Genomic DNA, 22949 nt, shown 5'->3' with positions numbered 1-22949 from the left:
AATGTTCTAATTTTTTGCCACAGAATCTACCCTTGACCTTCAGCAGGAAGCTGAGATGCTCTGCCTTAGACCTTCTGTTATCCAACTTTACAGGGCAGGAGGGCAGCAACAGTATTAACAGTTACAAAATCCTAAATCTGTCACTGGAAGGGAGGGGATGGTTCCTTTTGCTCTCTGCGTACTCTCTTCTCCAGGTTGATCACTTCTCCCCCTGTTGCCTTCAAGCTGTCAGGGAGGGGAGATGCAGGAGTGGGAAGCAGAAGGCTCAGGCTGTGCTCTGCTGCCTGACATTGGGGGCCCTGGTTAAAGAGTCATCTGAGCAGAGTCCTGGGTGCTCATGCAATGCTTCCCCTTAAGCAGGGCCTGAAACAGCTGCCCCTTTTACCCATAGATAAAAATAACCCTGGACGTGTTCCCTGGGAATTTCCTGGATATCCTGTTATAGCATGGAATGTGCGCTTTCCTCAGGACATACCTAGATTACTAAATTTAACCCTAATCAGGAACTCATGGAGGATTCGCTGGAATCTGGACTTAATTGCTTCTTTGCAAAGGTTTATATTGGGGGTTGTATTTTGCATTGCTGACTATGTAAATGCAATTCTTATTCTGATTGTATTAGTTTTTTAACTTTTCTTGAGAACTAAAAGTCGTACATTTTAAAAAGATGAAAACATGCTTTTAAGGAGAATATTATTTTGTCCTATGAATGCGCTGAACTGTGGACATTAATGTTCACCAAAACTTTGCCAAGGATTGATGTTTTAAACTACAACTTATCTGTTGTAATTATTTGAATGTTTTCTTATTAAACATTCTCTTCTGTTAATCTCAGGTTTGAACAGAATAATGTAGCACTTGGGGATAAATATACAGCCCAGGAGTCCAGCACTGGAGGCTAAGATAGCGAATATCTCCACAGCCACCGTGTATTTTCCTTTGGTGCTGAGATACGCTGGGATGAAGGAGACCCAGACACTGCAGAACACCAGCATGCTGAAGGTGATAAACTGGGCCTCATTGAAACTGTCAGGCAACTTCCGTACTAAGAAAGCCAAAACAAAACTTAGCAATGCGAGAAGACCCATATAGCCAACCAAAATATAGAAGGCAATTACTGAACCTTCATTGCACTTTAATATCATTTTCCCTATTTCAGATTTTGTGTCAGAGTCTGGGAATGGAGGAAACATGAGCAGCCACACAAGACATATCAGAAGTTCAGCCAGTGAACACAGAAGAACAAAATATTTGGAAACTTTGACATCCAACCACTTTTTTATCTTGCTGCCTGGATTAGAGGCATTGAAAGCAAATGTAACTGTGAGAGTTTTAGCCAGTATAGAGGAAATAGAAACAGTAAAAGCAATCCCAAATGTAGCTTGCTGGAGAAGACAGGTCACCTTCAAAGGACGGCCAATGAATAATAATGAGCAGAGGAAGGAGAGCATCAAGGAGACGAGGAGGATGTAGCTGAGATCCCGATTATTTGCTCTCACTAATGGAGTGTCCTGATGTCTCATAAAAATTCCTATCACGCCAGCAGTTATTATAGCAAAGAAAACAGCAACAGAAGCTAAGGTCACACCCAAGGGCTCATGATAGGAAAGGAAGTCAATGGCTCGTGGGATGCACTGATCTCTTTTCTCATTGGACCACTGATCTTCTGGGCAGGGCTCACAGTTTTCCATATCTGTCAGAAAATCAGAATTTACAAAGGTTAATGAACTGCTTTCTAATGACTTGTTTCATATTATGGTGTGATTTAACTTCCTTTAAACATAATTTAATAATGCATAATAAGCACACCCTACAAACACTTTTCCTGTGGTGTTTCCCTTCAGATCTCTGTTCTTTGTTCTTTTCATAAACAAGTAGAAACGGGAATTACCACAGCCTTTAGAGTAAAACCAAAATTATTTGTAACCTCTTAATACCTATATCTATAGATATTAAGAGGTGACAAATGATTTGTTTGCCTGATATATATACATATACTAGCCGTTATGCCCGTAACAACGGGCTACATTTAAAAAAAAATTTTCGGTCCATTTTCTTCACACTTCCTCCCTCCTCTAGTCTCCCTCCCCCTCCCCCCACTCTCTCCTCCCTCCCCCCCCAACTCACTCTCTCCTCCCCCCTCTATTCTCCCTCTCCTCCCTCCCCCTCCCTCTCTCCTCCCTCCCCCTCCCCTCAGCTCACTCTCTCCTCACTCTCTCCTCCCTCCCCCCCCTCCCCTCACTCTCTCCTCCCTCCTCCCCTCCTTCTCTCCTCCCTCCTCCCCTCCCTCTCCCCTCCCTTCCCCTCACTCCCTCCTCCCCTCACTCACTCCCCTCCCAGCTCATCCACAACCGGCAGACAGGGGGTGTCCATCCCGCACTCGCGCGTCGTCGCCGCCGCTACTGCTCCTCCCTGCCTCGCGCGCATGCGCGCCGCTGCTGCTCCTAAGGAGCAGGCGCCATTTTTTTTTCCGGGCACGCTCTGCTCTGGCCGACGTGCACGCATGCGCGGTAGAGCTGCTCTCTACTGTGCATTTGCGGCACGTCGGTCAGGGCTCCCTTATCTAGTAGATATATATATATATATATATCAGGCAAACAAAACTAAATACTGTTCAAAACAATTGAATACCAATAAATACAAATAGGGGCAACTCTAATGAAAATATTTTTATTTAAAAGAAAATTTATTAATTAATGGTATCAACATTTTTTTTAAGTACAATACAACAAAAACTACTAAGACATAAGTAATGAAAATAAATGACACTATACTGTGCAGTCAAACATGCACATAATATCAAAAGTATTATATTAAACTTATATTGATGTCATTTTATAAACATAGTGGGGTAGATTTTCAAAGGGGTACGCTCGTACGATACGCGCGTACCAACCGAAAACCTACCCCAAACCCCCCCTGCGCACGCCGAGCCTATTTTGCATAGGTTTGGCAGTGCGCGCAAGCCCCGGGATGCGCGTAAGTCCCGGGGCTTGCATGGAGGGGCATGTCGGGGGCGTGTCATAGGGCGTGCCAGGAATGACGCGGCGTTTCGGGGGCGTGCCGTGAGTGATGTGGCGTTTCAGGGGTGGGCTCGGGGGCGTGGCGCCGAGCCCAGGGGCGTGGTCGAGGCCTCCGGACCAGCCCCCGGGTCGGGTGATGGTGCGCCAGCAGCCCGCTCGCGCGCGCAGATTTACGCCTGCTTTCCACAGGCATAAATCTGCCAACAAAGGTAGAGGGGGGTGTAGATAGGGCCGAGGGGTGGGTTAGGTATGGGAAGGGAGGGGAAGGGAAGGTGAGGGGAGGCGGAAGGAAAGTTCCCTCCGAGGCCGCTCTGAAATCGGAGCGGCCTCGGAGGGAACAGGCAGCGCGAGCTGGGCTCGGCGCACGCAGGTTGCGCAAATGTGCACCCCCTTGCGCGCGCCGACCCCGGATTTTATAAGATACACGCGGCTATGCGCGTATCTTATAAAATCCAGCGTACTTTTGTTCGTGCCTGGTACACGAACAAAAGTACGCCTGCGCGTACATTTATAAAATCTACCCCATAATGTTGTACCTGAATATAAGAATGGAATGGAACCTGCTCATTCCCACACTTCAGTAAGCAGTGGGAAGAATGCTTCGTATATCATTTTTTGAGAACCAAATTGAAGCTATAACATGTGGACTTTTCAGTGGCACATTAAAGGCTGGATTTTAAATGCCCTGCACACGTAAATCTGGCCGGAGTTACACGTGCAGGGCACTCGCGCGCCGGCGCACCTATTTTGCATAGGCCACCGGCGCGCAGAGCCCCGGGACGCGTGTAAGTCCCGGGGCTTCGTAAAAGGGGCGGGGAGGGGGGCGTGTCTAGGGCATGTACGGGGTCAGGGGGTGGTTCTGGGTAAGACCGGGGGCGTGGCGCCGGCCCGGGGGCTTGGTCGAGGCCTCCGGACCAGCCCCCGGGTCAGGTGATGGAGCGCCAGCAGCCCGCTGGCGCGCGCAGATTTACACCAGCTTTCGGCAGGCGTAAATCTGGCAACAAAGGTAAGGGGGGGTTAGATAGGGCCGCGGGGGTGGGTTAGGTAGGGGAAGTGAGGGGAAGGTGCGGGGGGGTGGAAAGAAAGTTCCCTCCGAGGCCGCTCCGATTTCGGAGCGGCCTCGGAGGAAACAGGCAGCGTGCGCCGGGCTCAGCGCGCGTAAGTTACACAAATGTGCACCCCCTTGCGCGCGCCAATTCCGGATTTTATAAGATACGTGTGGCTACGCGCGTATCTTATAAAATCCAGCGTACTTTTGTTCACGCCTGGTGTGCGAACAAAAGTACGCGCTCGCGCAAATTTATAAAATCTACCCCTAATTGTTATATAGTAGAATGTAATACATGTTTCTTCTTATGAGACATTACCCCCTGAGGAGTCCATCACGGAGAAACATATGGCCTTTGTCGGAGTTCTTATCTTCAGGGACAACATTATGGGGTAGATTTAAATAGGTGCATTCATGCATCCATGTACACGCGCTACTTGTTGCACACATGGATGCGCTGATTTTATAAAATGCGTGCACTGGCATGTGTGCATTGCGCGCGCATGAGGGGATAGTTTTTTGTTAGTTTTGTGCAGTGACACATCCCAGCATTCCCCAGTTCCTTCCCAGTCCGCTCCAGTTAAGGAGAGGGCTGTGAGGGAACTTCCCTACCACCTACCCTAACCTCCCTTTCCCTTGTCCTTTCCTCCCCACCCCCTAAATGTAGCCTACTTCCTGTTTTTTTTTTTTTTTTGATCTCTTAGGGGGTCATTTATCAAAATGCACTAAGGCGTTTTCGCATGCATTAAGGGCTTATCGCATGCGAAAAGCCCCATTAACGCATGCGATAGTACCATATCATATGATGTGATGCAAATTTGAAAAAGTAGAGGAGTTAGGGGTGGGCTGGGTTTGCCAGTCTGCAAAATGCTATTGCACAGACTTAATGCTGATTTTAATTACCCCTTTTTCAATTACATTAAGCTGTGTGATAGCTTGTGGTAAGGTTTTATTGCATTTTGTGATGTCTCCTGAAAGGCCTGTTGGAGTAGGTTGAGAGAGAGAGACTAGCCATGGTGTCCTCTCCCTAGATAGGTATTTGCATCCCTATGATAGGCCCACCTAGTAACTCGAGGTGAGGTTTAGGTATTAGTGTAGAAAGTTAGGGGTGACTTTGCCATTCAATGTGAGACATACAAACAGAACAGTGGTATCTTGTGAAGATTTGATGGCCTTCAGAGTGAGGAAACTACCCAAAGATGAGATTTGGGCAATGTTCTCTCCACCTAGCTTGATGGACTCTCTACCTGGGTAACATCAAGCTAGGTGGAGAGAACAGTGCCCAAATCTCATCTTGGAATGAGTTTCCTCACTCCGAAGGCCATCAAATCTTCACAAGAGACCACTATTCTGTTTGTACATCTCACATTGAATGTCAAAGTGGTCCCTTACCCCCTACACTAATACCTAAACCTCACCTCGAGTTACTAGGTGGGCCTATCATAGGGATACAAATACCTATAAATACCTATCTAGGGAGAGGACATTATGGCTTGTCTCTCTCTCCCTCTCCCTCCCTCCCTCCCCCCCCCCCCCCCCCCATTAATAATGGACCCCCAGTGGTTGAATGCAGGAAATGCAACAGGTATGGCACTTATCGCAAAGTCTGAAAATGTTATTGCAATTTGTGCTAACTTAGCTCTTTGCATAGGTAATTAGCGCAAATTGCGATAAACTGTATATTAGCATAAAACATGCCCCTTTTGCTATCGCATGCGATACTTATTGCATTTTGATAAATCCAGGCCTTAAGTTGTTGCTCCTCCAGATCAGAAGCAACTTGCATGCACCCGCAGTCGGCTGATGCACACTTCCACATCACAGCGGCAAATGGCCACTGTACTAGCACCTCCAACCTCTCCCCTCCCTGCCACCAGACCGTCCCTTTTCTTCAGCCCAGTTCTTGTGTGCATAACGAGGGTTATGCTCATATCCAGGCCACTTCTAAATATGCCTGGGTGATTTATCGCACACGGGCAATTTAAAATTTGCCCGTATTTGTTCGTTTTCAACATCAGCATTGTCTTCTATCAACCTTTGAATAACTTAACAGCTGCATCTTTTGAATGATTCTATGGTTGTATACAAGTTTATTGGGCTGTTAAGGACTGTTTTACGTTACAGCCTCTTTGAAGATAATTGATAAAATGACATCTATATAACGCTTTAATATAATATTTTTGATATATGTATGTTTTGGCACCCCCCGTTGTATTTTGTCACTTTTTTCAACATTTATGTCTTTGTAGTTTTTGTAGCTTTGTACTTTTAAAAAATGTTTGATACCATTAATAAATATTTCTTTTAAATAAAAAAATATGTTCTCCCAATTTGTATTTATTGGTGTATATATAAAACAAATTAATGCAGAGAGCAATTGAAGACCCTCAGGTCATTGTCATTCCCAGTCAGGATATACTGAACAGATTTCTAGATCTTCTATTCTAAATATTTAATTTTTTATAATTGAAACTAAGTTTATATACTTGAAGATCAACCTGTTTTCATGGTTAATTCTTGCCTTAAATTTGTATAATAGTAGGACCCAAGACTCCGCTCTCTGAATTAAAACTATCTGGAAATTTTGTTAGAAGAATGTACAGAATTATTATTATTATTATTATTATTTTTTTTTTTTTTTAGTTTATTTCAGGTTCTTTTTTTTGAGGGGTGATATCAAATATTTTATGTTTATTTTGGATTCCTTTCCTGTCAAATTTACATACCTCTCAAAAAGGAACAACCCCTTGCTGCTCATCGCCACAGAACTTGTCCCCCGGCCAACCCCTTGCAGAAAGGCTGGCACTTCATGTACAGGCCTTTACACGTGTGGCCGGCCTCTTTGAAAATTGTCTCAGTGCCCACGAGGCATGGCCACGTGTGTAAAAGCCAGAATTTACGCACATGGCCAAATTAAAATCTATCCATAAGGCCATAAAACAAGTTTTGCTTTACAGCCCAAAAATCATGGTGCCACCTGACACTGAGACTAGGGCCTTTTAAATTGGCAACAATAGGTCAAGAACAGCTAAATATAAGATCAAAAATAATCAATATACTGGATCATATTGTTGAATCTATCATCCTGTCTTCAGCTGTAGCCAATCTTGGTTAAAAAAAACCCTAGTAGATCCCATAAAGTAGATTTAATTCTTATTGGAATGCAGGATTTGGTGAGAGAGGTAGCAGTGGTGGGGCCACTTGGCAACAGTGATCATAACATGATCAAATTTAAAATAATAACTGGAAGGGGGGGGGGGGGGGACAATAAGTAAATCTGCAGCTCTAACACTAAACTTTCAAAAGGGGAAACTTTGATAAAATGAGGAAAATAGAAAAAAAGGTGCAGCTGCAAAGGTTAAAAGTGTTCAACAGGCTTGGACATTGCTTAAAAATACAACCCTAGAGGCACAGTCCATATGTATTCCATGCATTGAGAAAGGTGGAAGGAAGGCAAAACGATTACCGGCATGGTTAAAAGGTGAGGTGAAAGAGGCTATTTTAGCCAAAAAAAATCCTTCAAAAATTGGAAGAAGGATCCATCTGAAGAAAATAGGATAAAACATAAGCATTGTCAAGTATAAAACATTGATAAGACAGGCGAAGAGAGAATTTGAAATGAAGTTGGCCGTAGAGGCAAAAGCTCATAATAAAAACTTTTAAAATGTATCCGAAACAAGAAACCTGTGAAGGAGGCTGTTGGACCATTAGATGATGGAGGGGTTAAAGGGGCTTTTAGAGAAAATAAGGCCATTGAAGAAAGACTAAGGGGTATATTTGATAAGCCCTACTCATGCTGGGCCTATTTTACAAAATCCCGGCAATGCGTGTAAAGCCCCGGGACTGGTCTAAGTCCTGGGGCTTTGGGAAAGGGATGGGGAGGGAGAGCGGAGGGGAGAGGGAGGGGCCAGAGGCCTCCAGCACAGCAGCCATTTGCTGCTATGTCGGAAGATTGTGTGCCGGCCGGGTGCCTGCAGGCACAGCAGGCAAAATAATTTTGGGGGGATTATGACAGGGATAGGGGTTAGTTGGTTAGGGGAAGGGGAAGAGATGTTAGGGTAGGGGGTTGAGAATTTCCCAGCCAGGCCTCTCCAAAATTAGAGTGATCTGGGAGGGAACTGGGGAAGGCTGCGGGCATCAGCTCATTCAGGGTGCACAATTGTGCAGCCCCTTGTACACGCCGATCCCAGATTTTATAACATGCACGCACCTGCACACACATGTTAATTTGGGCGTCCATGTGTGCGTGCTGGATAGCATGCGCACATGGATACTCATGCTCAAATTTATAAAATCTACCCCTAAATGAACTCTTTGCTTCCATGTTTATTAATGAGGATGTTGGGGAGATACCACTTCCGGAGATGGTTACCAAGGGTGATGAGCCAGACGAACTGAACCAATTCACTGCGAACCTGGTCAACGTAGTAGGCCAGATTGACAAACTAAAGCATAGCAAATCACCTGGACCAGATGGTATGCATCCTAGGGTACTGAAGGAACTAAAAAATGAAATTTCTGATCTATTAGTGAAAATTTGTAACATATCATTAAAATCATCCATTGTATCTGAAGACTGAAGGGTGGCTAATAGGGATGTGAATCGTGTCCTCGATCGTCTTAACGATCGATTTCGGCTGGGAGGGGGAGGGAATCGTATTGTTGCCGTTTGGGGGGGTAAAATATCGTGAAAAATCGTGAAAAATCTAAAAATCGCAAAACCGGCACATTAAAACCCCCTAAAACCCACCCCCGACCCTTTAAATTAAATCCCCCACCCTCCCGAACCCCCCCCAAATGAGTTAAATAACCTGCGGGTCCAGCGGCGGTCCGGAACGGCAGCGGTCCGGAACGGGCTCCTGCTCCTGAATCTTGTTGTCTTCAGCCGGCGCCATTTTCCAAAATGGCGCCGAAAAATGGCGGTGGCCATAGACGAACACGATTGGACGGCAGGAGGTCCTTCCGGACCCCCGCTGGACTTTTGGCAAGTCTCGTGGGGGTCAGGAGGCCCCCCACAAGCTGGCCAAAAGTTCCTGGAGGTCCAGCGGGGGTCAGGGAGTGATTTCCCGCCGCGAATCGTTTTCGTACGGAAAATGGCGCCGGCAGGAGATCGACTGCAGGAGGTCGTTCAGCGAGGGTTCCGGCGCCTCGCTGAACAACCTCCTGCAGTCGATCTCCTGCCGGCGCCATTTTCCGTACGAAAACGATTCGCGGCGGGAAATCGCTCCCTGACCCCCGCTGGACCTCCAGGAACTTTTGGCCAGCTTGTGGGGGGCCTCCTGACCCCCACGAGACTTGCCAAAAGTCCAGCGGGGGTCCGGAAGGACCTCCTGCCGTCCAATCGTGTTCGTCTATGGCCGCCGCCATTTTTCAGCGCCATTTTGAAAAATGGCGCCGGCTGAAGACAACAAGATTCAGGAGCAGGAGCCCGTTCCGGACCGCTGCCGTTCCGGACCGCCGCTGGACCCGCAGGTTATTTAACTCATTTGGGGGGGGTTCGGGAGGGTGGGGGATTTAATTTAAAGGGTCGGGGGTGGGTTTTAGGGGGTTTTAGTGTGCCGGCTCACGATTCTAACGATTTATAATGATAAATCGTTAGAATCTCTATTGTATTGTGTTCCATAACGGTTTAAGACGATATTAAAATTATCGGACGATAATTTTAATCGTCCTAAAACGATTCACATCCCTAGTGGCTAATGTAACCCCAATATTTAAAAAGGGCTCCAGGGGCAATCTTGGAAACTATAGACCAGTGAGCCTGTCTTCGGTGCCAGGAAAAATAGTGGAAACTATTCTCAAGATCAAAATCGTAGAACATATAGAAAGACATGTTTAATGGAACACAGTCAACATAGATTTACTCAAGGGAAATCTTGACTCACAAATCTGCTTCATTTTTTTTGAAGGGGTTAATAAACATGTGGATAAAGGTGAACCAGTAGATGTAATGTATTTAGATTTTAAGAAGGCATTTGACAAAGTCCCTCATGAGGGACTTCTACGAAAACTAAAAAGTCATGGGATAGGAGGCGATGTCCTTTTGTGGATTACAAACTGGTTAAAAAAGAGGAAACAGAGAGTAGGTTTAAATGGTCAATTTTCTCAGTTGAAAAGGGTAAAAAGTGGAGTGTCTCAGGGATCTGTACTTGGACCGGTGCTTTCCAATATATTTATAAATGATCTGGAAAGGAATACAACGAGTGAGGTTATCAAATTTGTGGTTGATACAAAATTATTCAGAGTTGTTAAATCACAAGTAGATTGAGATACATTTCAGGAGGACCTTGCAAGACTGGAAGTTTGGGCATCCAAATGGCAGATGAGATTTAATGTGGACAAGTGCAAGGTGTTGCATACAGGGGAAAATAACCCTTGCTGTAGTTACATGATGTTAGGTTCCATATTAAGAGCTCCCACCCAGGAAAAAGACCTAGGCATCATAGTGGATAATACATTGAAATCGTCAACTCAGTGTGCTGCCGCAGTCAAAAATGCAAACAGAATGCTAGGAATAAAACAGAAAATGGCATAATGCCTCTGTATCACTCCATGGTGAGACCACAGCTTGAATACTGTATACAATTCTAGTTTCTGCATCTCAAAAAAGATATAATTGTGATGGAGAAGGTACAGAGAAGGGCAACCAAAATGATAAAGGGGATAAAAGATCCCCTATAAGGAATGGCTGAAGAGGTTATGGTTGTTCAGCTTGGAAAAGAGACAGCTGAGGGGGGGGGGGATATGATAGAGGTCTTTAAGATCATGAGAGGTCTTGAACGAGTAGATGAATAATAGAAGGACTAGGGGGCATTCCACAAAGTTATCAAGTAGCACATTTAAGACTAATCAGAGAACATTATTTTTCACTTAATGCACAATTAAGCTCTGGAATTTGTTGCCAGAGGGTGTGGTTAGTGCAGTTAGTGTAGCTGGGTTCAAAAAAGGTTTGGATAAGTTCTTGGAAGAGAAGTCCATTAACGGCTTTTTATCAAGTTTACTTAGGGAATAGCCACTGCTATTAATTGCATCAGTAGCATGGGATCTTCTAGATATTGGGGTACTTGCCAGGTTCTTGTGGCCTGGTTTGGCCTCTGTTGGAAACAGGATGCTCGGCTTGATTGACCCTTAGTCTGACCCAGCATGGCAATTTCTTATGTTCTTACCTGTATAATGGGTTGTGAACATTTCCTCCAGGAACTTATCCAAACTCTTTTAAACCCCACTATGCCAGTTACCTTGACTTCATCCTCTGGCAACAAATTCCACAGCTTGATAGTGTGCTGAGTAAAAAAGTACTTTCCATGATTTTTTTGTTTCATGGAGTGTCCCCTTGTTTTTAGTGATGTGCAGAAAAGTAGCAATTTGTTTTTGTTTCTTCATTCATTTTGAAGGGATGTAAATTTGTTTTATTAGTGTCAAATATATATTAATTCGTTGTATTAATTAATTCATTTTTTCCATTAAAGTCAGTGGGATAAGCATTGCAGTCTATTTTGGACTCCAGAAAAGTGGTTCTCTCTTCATTTTTCATGTGACATATAGAAGAAAATACTAGAAGGAGAAATCCCCATGGTACTTAGGCGGTGGCCATGTGGCACAAAAAGTGGTATAAATAGTCCATGGCAAGGAAGCAGTGAGAGGAGGAAGCAGTGAGAGGAGGAAGAAACCCCCAACGTGCCAAAACGGAGCACCAGCAATAGTGATATGAACCCTTGATGGCATCACAAGAGGTAAAGTGGTATCAAAAGTGGCATCATGCTAAGACACCATGAAAGGTGGCAGGAAAAGTCCCAAGGCACCAATAATGTTACCAAAAGGCAGGAAGAGTAGCATCAATTTTTCAAAAGGACCTGAGAGGTGCACAGCTGCCCCTCCCCCCCCCCCCAGGCTGCCAAGAACCCATCAAAGTGAAAGAGCTGGAGTATTCCTCAAAGCATAGTGTGATAAAGAACCCCAAGTTATGAAATCTTGGCATGGTAGTAAGGTTGAGTGGCACAAAGACTCCAAAGGAGAAGCATGAGGAGCATAGCAGTAAGGCTGAGTGGCATGGGAGATGCCCGTCATTCTGTAATCAGTACAAGAGAATGAAGTGGGATAAGTATCATTGTCTGGAAATAAGCTTTGATTACATTCTCTGCTGGAACATGAGGAGCATAGCAGTAAGGCAGAATGGCATGTGAGATGCCAGTCATTCTGTAATCAGTACAAGAGAATGAAGTGGGATAAGTATCAGCCTGGAAATAAGCTTTGATTACCTTCTCTGCTGGAACTTGATCTAGTTGCTGGGTAGAATAGTGATTCTCCTGTGAATTAGGCTTGTTTAACAAGTCTATTATCACTTTCAGGATATCTAAATGGTTTCACAAACAAATGTAGTATGGTTTTCCAGAAAAGTGTATAGAGTTGCTATGTAGCTGGAGTCTGGTTGTTCTATACGTTGATTTAGTGATTTTCTGGTTTTGTGTAAATGGAATCTGGTAGGGATGTGAATCGTTTTAGGACGATTAAAATTATCGTCCGATAATTTTAATATCGTTTTAAACCGTTATGGAACACAATACAATACAGATTCTAACGATTTATCGTTATAAATCGTTAGAATCGTGAGCCGGCACACTAAAACCCCCTAAAACCCACCCCCGACCCTTTAAATTAAATCCCCCACCCTCCCGAACCCCCCCCCAAATAACTTAAATAACCTGCGGGTCCAGCGGCGGTCCGGAACGGCAGCGGTCCGGAACGGGCTCCTGCTCCTGCATCTTGTCGTCTTCGGCCGGCGCCATTTTCCAAAATGGCGCCGAAAAATGGCGGCGGCCATAGACGAAAAAGATTGGACGGCAGGAGGTCCTTCCGGACCCCCGCTGGACTTTTGGCAAGTCTCGTGGGGGTCAGGAGGCCCCCCACAAGCTGGCCAAAAGTTCCTGGAGGTCCAGCGGGGGTCAGGGAGCGATTTCCCGCCGCAAATCGTTTTCGTACGGAAAATGGCGCCGGCAGGAGATCGACTGCAGGAGGTCGTTCAGCGAGGGTTCCGGCGCCTCGCTGAACGACCTCCTGCAGTCGATCTCCTGCCGGCGCCATTTTCCGTACGGAAAATGGCGCCGGCCATACGCGTATGGCCGGCGCCATTTTCCGTACGAAAACGATTCGCGGCGGGAAATCGCTCCCTGACCCCCGCTGGACCTCCAGGAACTTTTGGCCAGCTTGTGGGGGGCCTCCTGACCCCCACGAGACTTGCCAAAAGTCCAGCGGGGGTCCGGAAGGACCTCCTGCCGTCCAATCTTTTTCGTCTATGGCCGCCGCCATTTTTCGGCGCCATTTTGGAAAATGGCGCCGGCCGAAGACGACAAGATGCAGGAGCAGGAGCCCGTTCCGGACCGCTGCCGTTCCGGACCGCCGCTGGACCCGCAGGTTATTTAAGTTATTTGGGGGTGGGGGATTTAATTTAAAGGGTCGGGGGGGGGTTTTTGGGGGGTTTTAATGTGCCGGTTTTTCGATTTTTCGATTTTTTCGATTTTTTAACGATTTTTTCACGATTTTTCACGATATTTTACCCCCCCAAACGGCAACAATACGATTCCCTCCCCCTCCCAGCCGAAATCGATCGTTAAGACGATCGAGGACACGATTCACATCCCTAGAATCTGGCAAACTCTATCCACCTTCAGAATATGTAACTGATTACTTTTCTCTGTTTTCTGTTCTACTTGTATTTCTTCATGCTGAATTAGGTCTTTTATGGATAAACCACCCTAGAGTCATCAACAAACTGTGAGAACCAGACCGAGGGGGAAGAAAATGAAGAACCATCAAACTGGTGGCCTAGGAGGAAATGCTTATATTCTTTGACCTTCTCATTCTGATCTAGGGGCACACACCCTAGTATAATCTGTAAAGAGGATAACTAGAATGGGAAAAACACCCCAAGACCTCAAAAGAAGGTGCCAAGAAATTGGTAAGAATCCCTTCAAAGCGTTTTGAGGGGGCGAAGAGACACCATGTGTGGTATGAAGAGCTGAAGGGTCCATGAAGAGGAAAAAAGCACCATAAGAGGCAAAAAAAAAAAATCCCTCTGGACAGTGGTAGAGGGTGAAAGTGACTGACAAACTGGCCTGATAACACCAAAGTATCATAAAAGGTGCAAAGTTGTCACCCAGAATGGAAAAAGTCCCAAGTCTCCAAATGATGGGCAAAAGGCAACAAGCATGGCAGGGAGAAGGCAGAGGATGTAGGAAAGGGAGACTAGGACTAAATGGTCAGCTTCCTTGATAGAGGAATGTATGAGGGCTCCAGGAATCTGTGCTGGGACCAGTGCTTTTTAAGATAACTAGCAATGCAAGTTGTTAATTCACAAGATAATTGTGAGAAAATTCAGGAGGACCCTGACTGGGCATCCAAATGGCAGATTCAATTTAATGTGGACAAGTGATATACAAAGAGAAAAATTATCCAAACTGCAGTAGTTACATAATATTATATTTTTTCAGTGGTTATCAAAGAATAGGGGGTAAGACTATGATTTGTTTATTGGTATTGGAATAAATTGCACATTTTGGGTAGATTTTAAAAGTAGATTTTATGACGCAGATTTTATGACGGGTAGATTTTATGACGCAGTCATAAAAGTGCGCAGGGCAGGATGCATCGCGGGCGGCATGTATTTTACAAAATTTGAGCATATGTGCATAATCTATTCAAAGTATGTGCATGTTTCGCCCAATAGTTGTCTGCATTCATTATGTGCAGTGTGCATATTTGTGCACGTTGCAGCACGCTCTGCTATTCACACATATATTTATGCACACATATATTTGTGAACCTTGCCTCCCAACTTTTAGGAAAAGACTTAAGACTTGGTTATTCAAGCAAGCTTTCCAAGACACAATTTAATGACACAATCCAAGGACACAACCCAAGGACTCCTCAAAACATTCAGCCATTAATCATGCCATTTGTACATAACTTGTAATGTGACTTGTATATCGTTTAACCATTTATTCTTTCCTTTTTCTTCCTCTTCACCAAGTTCTGCCACCCTTGTTAATTGTAACTGTACTTTCGGTCACCTGAGTTCTAGTTTGATGTATTTAATGCACTCCCGTTTCATGTAAACCAGCAAGATATGTTCTCGTGATTGCCGGTATATAAAAACCTTAAATAAATAAATAAATAAATAAATAAATATTTGTAACTCCCTGCTTTTAGGACTTCCTCAACCTACAATTTGGCCTCTGCAAATATTGCAAAATTCCGCTGCCAGAGTTTTGATAGGCAAAAAAAAGAGTGACCATATTACAGGAACACTTGCTGAACTCCACTGGCTTCCAATTGAACAAAGAATACAATATAAAGCACTTTGTGTTACGTTCGTGGACCCTTGAGTTGGTTGGAACAGAAGATAGAGTGCTGTGGCAATACACAGCGAAGTCCCAACCAGGAGGCGGTTTGGAAGCTCGAAGCTGGCTGACGCTCTGGTGGAAGATGAAGTCCTTTGCGACCAAGGACAAAACCCTACTGGACGGATGGACGCTGTTGGACCGAAGAAGAAGAAGACTCTTCGCCCTGGAGACCGGTACTCCTCCGGGAGGAGCCCTTAGGAGCCCAGCTGCTGGGACTTAGGAGATTCACCCTGGAAGCCGAAGTCCCCCCAGGAGGAGCCTGTAGGGACACGGCCGCTGGGACTTAGGCGATTTCCAGAGGATGTGGATAATCCGGATGCAGGCGCCTCCTGCAGGTCGTGGGTCCAGACGGCTAGCGCCTCCAGCAGGTCGTAGGAAATCCAGAAGTCAGTCCAGGAGTCGGAGTCCATGGGTGGTCCGTAGCCAGTACAGGGGTCGGTATCCAGAGAGTGGTCCGCAGTCAGTCCAAGGTCAGAGCCAGAGAGCGATCCAAAGCCAGTCCGGGGGTCAGAGCCAGAAGAACGATCCGAAGCCAGTCCAGGGGTCAGAGCCAGAAGAACGATCCGAAGCCAGTCCAGGGGTCAAGCCAGAAGAATCAACAGTGGAGGGAAGGCAGAAGCAGGACGAAGACAACCAAGACCACAGCAGCACAAACCAACCTCGGGAACCTTGTTGCAAGGCACTGGATTGTAGTAGAAGCAGGGTACATATACCCTGAGGGCATCTGACGTCATCCACAAGTGCAGTATGGATTTTCCCACGCTGGCCCCTTTAAGGGGAGCTCCTCCCCGCGCGCACGCGTCAGGGGGCGTGGCCAGCCGCATCGAGCCGTCGGCGTCTCTCCCGAGGAGGGAGAGACACGTTGGAGGGCCTGGAGGCCTGAAACCTTCGCGAAACGGCCCGGGCTGCCCCCGATTGTAGGTGAAGGGACCGGGGTACAGCCCGGGACCACAACACTTTGTATAATCCATAAACTAATCCATGATGATAAAGCCGACTGGCTTAACACGGCACTGCGCGTGCATGTACCACAAAGAAACCTGAGATCTGCAAATAAAGCTCTACTAACTGTCCCCTCTGTCAAATCAGCACATCTCACGCAAGTAAGGGAAAGAGCACTGTCACTGGCTGGTCCTGTACTCTGGAATACCATGCCACTCGAAATAAGACTACAGACAAATCTGAAATTATTCAAAACTAATCTGAAAACCTGGCTTTTTAAACAAGCATTTTATAAAGATAAAGAAAAGGAGAAAAATAGTTGAGCGATAAGGATGCACCAAGCTAGAAATTTTTAGTAACCTACATAAGCACATTAATGTTAAAATCAAACTGCCTAATTTGTTCCTAACAATCAGGTTTAATTTACACACCTAGTTTATTATTTTAAATTGTTACCGTACTATGATGGCACACGAGTAATTTGTAATCTATACCACCCATATTTCTCTTTATCGTGCCCTTCTGTAAACCGTTGTGATGGTATTTAACTTAACGACGGTATAGAAAATTTTTTAAATTAAATAAATAAATAAAATGCCATGCATTCGCATGCACACGCCAATGCGAGGGATGGACTTTCTGCTCCTATAGTGCGTGCAAAATGGCTGGCAGGGGCAGGCAGCCTAACTTCATCACCAGGGACGTTCTCTGCTTGCGTCCCTGGTGGTGGAGAAAGAAGGGATTTTATTCTCTATCAGAGGCCGGAGAATGAACTACCCCCGAGTGAGGAAGGCCTGGAGGGATGTGCAAGCCTTCTTCAACCAGAGGGCTTCCCACCCCCGTGGAGTAAGTTGACAGTCTTTATTTATTTATTTATTATTTATTTATTTATTTTGTATACCGACATTCGATCGAGATATCACATCGGTTTCCAGGTAACAAGATGAATAGGGCGAGAACTGCCCTATTTTACATTTAACAAGATAACAATTAAATTAAACTATTAAAGTAAAAAACATTGTAACTTATGAATACAAGAGAATGTGAGTATAATTTATAGCATATATCCTATATACAATAAATACAGTATGACTTGCTTACGATTAGATCTGGTGTTGGAGGCTATGGTGTGGGGGAGAGGGAGTGGGAATGGGGTAGGGGTGTGTTGGGGTGGTGAAAGGGGGGGTGGGGGGGATAGGGGGGAAAAGAGGGGTGGTTGTGAGGGGGGGGGTTATGCGTTAGTGCATGTTAGGGTCACGTGGGAAGGTTTTCAAGAACATGCATTTGAGGAGGTTGGGAATCCGGAGGGAAGGCTTTCAAGAACAGCCATGTTTTTAGCTGTTTTTTAAAGACTTGTGGTGAGGGTTCGTTTCTGAGATGTGTGGGGAGGGAGTTCCATAGGGTAGGGCCAGCTATTGTAATGGCACGTTTGTGTGTTGTATTGAGGTGAGCATTTTTGAGATTTGGGATGGAGAGGAGACCTGTGTTGGAGGATCTGAGATTCCTTTGTGTGGTGTATGGTTGGATAGTGTGGTTTAGCCAGTCCATTTTGTTGTTGTTTATTTATCCATTACAGTTATGCAATTTACTGCAGATGGGGGCACTGTCAGTGTGAAGGTCACGTTAGGCCTGGGAGGAGGAAAGTGAGTGAGAAACAGAATGTTATAGTATAGGGTTATGGATGGAGAGTGTAATGTAAACCACAAAACTTATTTGCTTCATGTCTATTGAACCTCAGTATCACGGGTCTTCATGGTTGGAAATGTGGTTATAGCATTCATTGTCACATAGCATATGCAAGTCCTATTAGCATCTACAGAGTACACTCACGGTACTCTTTCCATTTTTTCCAATAGACAGAGGATCTGAAGAAGGCCCGGTGACTGTGCCTAAACAAGAGGAGGTGGCTGGAGCATCTGCGGGCAGAGCAGACTGGGCCTGGTGGTAAGTGAGCCTTCCATGCTAATGGAATGTTCTTACATGTTTTTCCACATTAATGTACAGGGTTTTTTTACCTCTGCTTTTGTTTTAAAATGCTGCAGAACCTGAACAGGAAGAAAAAGGCCAGGCCCAGTTCCTGCACCTGAACCAGCTGCACTTGGACCGTTCCTGCACCTGAACCGTTCCAGGGGGATCCAGATTCCCCTCCCCCCCACCCCAAGGCAACATCAAAGGCATTGGCCACCCCCACATCAAGAGGCACACCCGGGCCTCTCCCTAAACTCCCCCCCCCCACACACACACATAGAGCGCCCTCCCCGTTTTGCCCAGGGAGTTAGGAATGCAGGGACACAAACAAGCCATCCTTTGCTGGCCCAGGAAGGCATGCATGGCTCTCTTGTTCCTCTATACCCTCCCTCACATCAGCATCACAGAGGTTAATCATCAGGAGCATGTTCTCTCGATGATGAACCTCTGAGCTTGCGCGAGTTTTGTGATTATGTGAGGGGAGTGTGAGAGGACCTGAGGGCTGTACATGTCCTCCAGGATAGGATGGTCAGGAACATGGATGTGATCCTCAGGGCGCAGCTGTATGGGTCCTGGGTGTTCTCATCCACAGGTCCTGACCATCCTCCCTTGTCCCTGCCTCCCTAACTCCCTGGTTTTTTTCTATAAATATTTTTCAGCCCTAGTTGTTCCTTTCTCATTATTTTTTTTTTAAGATTTTGTAAACAAACGTTATTTCTTTGAAAAGTTTAAGTAAAAGATTTTGTTCAGTTAAACTGATGTGTTTATTGTAGATATAGTCAGGGTGGTTGAACAGGGGAGGGGTGATGGGTGATTGAAGGGGGAGGGGGAAGGGGTCAGAGAAGGGGTCATGGAAGGGAGAAGAGAGTGATGGATGAAAGGAAAGGAGGTCAGAGAAGGTGATGGGGGTCATGCAAGGGAGGTTATTGGAAAGGGGGATGAAGGGGAGTAAACTTATTAAAATTACCATGCACAAAGAAAATGAGGCTGGTTTATTTTTGGGTTAAACTTCAACACATCTTCCAAGGTGGTATGGCAGAGTCAGCATCATCAGTGTTGGAATGAAGATTGGCAACACCCTCACCAGCTACACATACAGCTGTGATGTCCAACTACATGGACATGCAACATATGTAGAAAAACACATGACTAAGATTTCCATAGTACCCTTCTCATTATTTCTTCACAGCTATGGGCCGCAGGAAGGCACTCAGGGCTGTGAAGCAAACATTTTTTTGTTATATTTTGGTAAACGTGTTTTTCTTTTACACATTGTAACTTAATATGGCTGACAAAGGAAAGATTAAAGACTCACAGGGGGCAGGTGTAGTGCACATATGGATCATTAATAACACATGGTGAAAGAGGAACTGCTGAGGGACAGAGCACTATTGTACTTATCAGCCCTATACCTTTTTCTACTATTAGACAGAATGCCTACTCTGCAATACTATACAGATGGTGAAGACATGTATGGGGCAGACATAGGCCAAAATATATCTGCAAATCAGACTCTTCAAATATCACAGCACATACATAGTAAATTATAGAAACACTCATTGTTACCTATCAATTTAACATTCTTTCACATCCACATTTTTCACCTTGTAGACCCATCGACATGCTCATATTGTTTATGACATGAAAAGCAAAGTAGTTTGTTACTTCACCACTTTTATAGAGCTTCAGATTGCCCCCAGCCTTGAAAATAGGCTATGTTGCCCCTGGTATGTAATACAGGTCCCCTCTACCTCTCAAAAGGCTTCTACATGCAAAGCTGTAGAATACAGTCTTGCTACAAGATATTTAGCCGAGCTAGTATAGTGGGAAGAGATTCAAGTGGCATAGAAGTTAGAGGTGTGCATCCGTTTTCCACGTATTTGTAATCCGCAACTTATTTTTTGCTATCTGTTAAATACATGGGGAGGCGAAACGTATCGCGACACCCCACGTATTTAACAGATATCTATTTTATTCGGCCTCCTAAATAAAAATTTAAACCCCCTACCCTCCTGACCCCCCCAAGACTTACCAAAACTCCCTGGTGGTCCAGCGGGGAGTCAGGAAGCCATCGCTGCACTCGTTTGCCAGTTTCATCATGGCGCCGATAGCCTGTGTCACAGGGGCTACCGGTGCCATTGGTCAGTCCCTATCACATGGTCACTGGCGCCATCTTCTGCTCCTACCATGTGACAGGGGCTGACCAATGGCACCGGTAGCCCCTGTGACATAGTATGGGCAAAGGCTATCGGCGCCATTTTGAGTCCTGGCGTCGGATGGCAGGTTGCTCCGGGACCCCCGTTGGACCCACAGGGACTTTTGGCCAGCTTGGGGGGGCCTCCTGACCCACACAAGACTTGCAAAAAGTCCAGCGGGGGTCCGGGAGCGACCTCCTTTCACGTCGGCCATCCGATCCCAATACTCAAAATGGCGCCGATCGCCTTTGCCCTCACTATGATGGCGATCGGCGCCATTTTGAGTATTGGACGGCGATTTTGAGTCTCAAAATGGCGCCAATCGCCGTCATAGTGAGGGCAAAGGCGATCGGCGCCATTTTGAGTATTGGGATCGGACGGCTAGCATGCAAGGAGGTCGTTCCCGGACCCCCGCTGGACTTTTGGCAAGTCTTGTGGGGGTCAGGAAGCCCCCCCCCCAAGCTGGCCAAAAGTCCCTGTGGGTCCAACGGGGCTCCTGGAGCGACCTGCCGTCCGACGCCAGGACTCAAAATGGCGCCGATAGCCTTTGCCCATACTATGTCACAGGGGCTACCGGTGCCATTGGTCAGCCCCTGTCACATGGTAGGAGCAGAAGATGGCGCCAGTGACCATGTGATAGGGACTGACCAATGGCACCGGTAGCCCCTGTGACACAGGCTATCGGCGCCATGATGAAACTGGCAAACGAGTGCAGCGATGGCTTCCTGACTCCCCGCTGGACCACCAGGGAGTTTTGGTAAGTCTTGGGGGGGTCAGGAGGGTGGGGGGTTGTAGTTAATTTAGTAGTAACGTATTTACAGATCGACAACTTATTGAATTCTCCATACTACCGCATGAAACGGAATTGACCCCCCACGAGAACGTATCGCGTACGCAACGAAAACCTTTTAGCCTGCACATCCCTAATAGGTGTGAACAGCTACAATATATTGATTAATGACCTCACATAGAGATGTGAGAAGCAGGCAAGATATTTTTGAAAGCTAACATCTGGCATGGATCCTTTAACAGAGAAATCACTGAAAAATCCACATCGGAGTTACAAACTCTCAACACAAATAGCCCTGAACTGATTAACATTATTAACTTGACCCCCTAGCCTAGGCATAAATTTGCAAACCATTTTTACCTAAACATTTTACTCTTGTTCCTATAGCGCAGGGGTGGGCAATTCCGGTCCTCGAGGGCCGCAAACCGGTCGGGTTTTCAGGATATCCCTAATGAATATGCATGAAAAAGATTTACATACGACCGAGGCAGAGTGCATGCAAATCTCTCTCGTGCATATTCATTAGGGATATCCTGAAAACCCGACTGGTTTGCGGCCCTCGAGGACCGGAATTGCCCACCCCTGCATAGCAGCATCATACAACACTCCAGTATGTGTACATATTTGTGATTACTGCAGAATCTGGATTGCAAGGTCAGAAGGAAGATCAACTCATTCATGGTCAGCTACTAATCAACACACTTCCCCACACAGCAAGGAAGCCAAGTGTTAAGGTTCTCCACAATGATGAAGCTGAACATTACAAACGCTCCCCTTGATTGCTTAAACAGCTTCAGCACTGGTATTGTGCCCATAATTGCCATTGTGAATACTGTAGGATCTGGATTGCAAGGTCAGAGAGAAGGTCAAATCAATCATGGCCAGGTGCTAATCAACCCACTCCCCCATACAGTAAGGCAGCCAGGCCCTCCACAATGTTAAGGAGTGGATGAAGCCTAAGCTGAATAACAATTAACTCTTATAGGTAATGAACCTTCTGTACACGTGCCGAAATGAAACAGCACACATATGCGCACAGAAATCTCAATTGCAATGCACACAAATCAACCAGAATGCACATGTTGGCTATCAATTCTAATTGCTATACACACAAACTGACCTGAACGCTCATTTTGTCCATTAATGTTATTTAGCAGCACACACAAATCAGCCAGCATGCAGATGTTTTGCATCAATTTTAATGTCAGGCGTACTTAACTACTATGCATGCAGATAGGACCCACCTGTGTGTGTGTAATTTATGCAGGGAGAGGCATAAATTACACTGCCTACAAAAGGATCTATTGGCCCACTCACTCTCCTTCACCATGTCTCAGGCACATGGAGCTCTGATTTGCAAGCCCTTGCCAGCTGAGGTAGACACGCTTGTTGAGCACGTCATGTGGTACCAGAATGGCACAAAGTCTAAGAGGGTGGGTGCCTACAGGAAGGAGCTGATCTGCAAGTGGATAGGCACATTGTCAACTCTGTGTTCCACCACAACCATAGCATTGTGGAATTGTTGCACACGTGTAGGGACCTGAGGAGACTTTTGAAGCAGAAGCAGGCCAGGAGGAATGCAGA

The 22949-nt window shown here is 45.8% G+C and overlaps 1 protein-coding gene across 1 annotated transcript in view; it reads right to left on the bottom strand.

The window, feature by feature from the left end:
- Window positions 1-776: 776 nt before the first annotated feature.
- LOC115077789 (vomeronasal type-2 receptor 26-like) overlaps window positions 777-22949 on the bottom strand; it is a 472276-nt gene continuing 450103 nt past the window's right edge. The window contains exon 8 of the mRNA XM_029580076.1: window positions 777-1693. Within this exon, the coding sequence (XP_029435936.1) occupies window positions 777-1693 (917 nt within the window). The remainder of the gene's footprint in view (window positions 1694-22949) is intronic.

This window comes from Rhinatrema bivittatum, chromosome 16 (assembly GCF_901001135.1).
Source record: "Rhinatrema bivittatum chromosome 16, aRhiBiv1.1, whole genome shotgun sequence".
Taxonomy (NCBI): domain Eukaryota; kingdom Metazoa; phylum Chordata; class Amphibia; order Gymnophiona; family Rhinatrematidae; genus Rhinatrema; species Rhinatrema bivittatum.
Note: the sequence above shows the minus strand (reverse complement) of the source record. Positions and strands in the feature narration are given on the sequence as shown.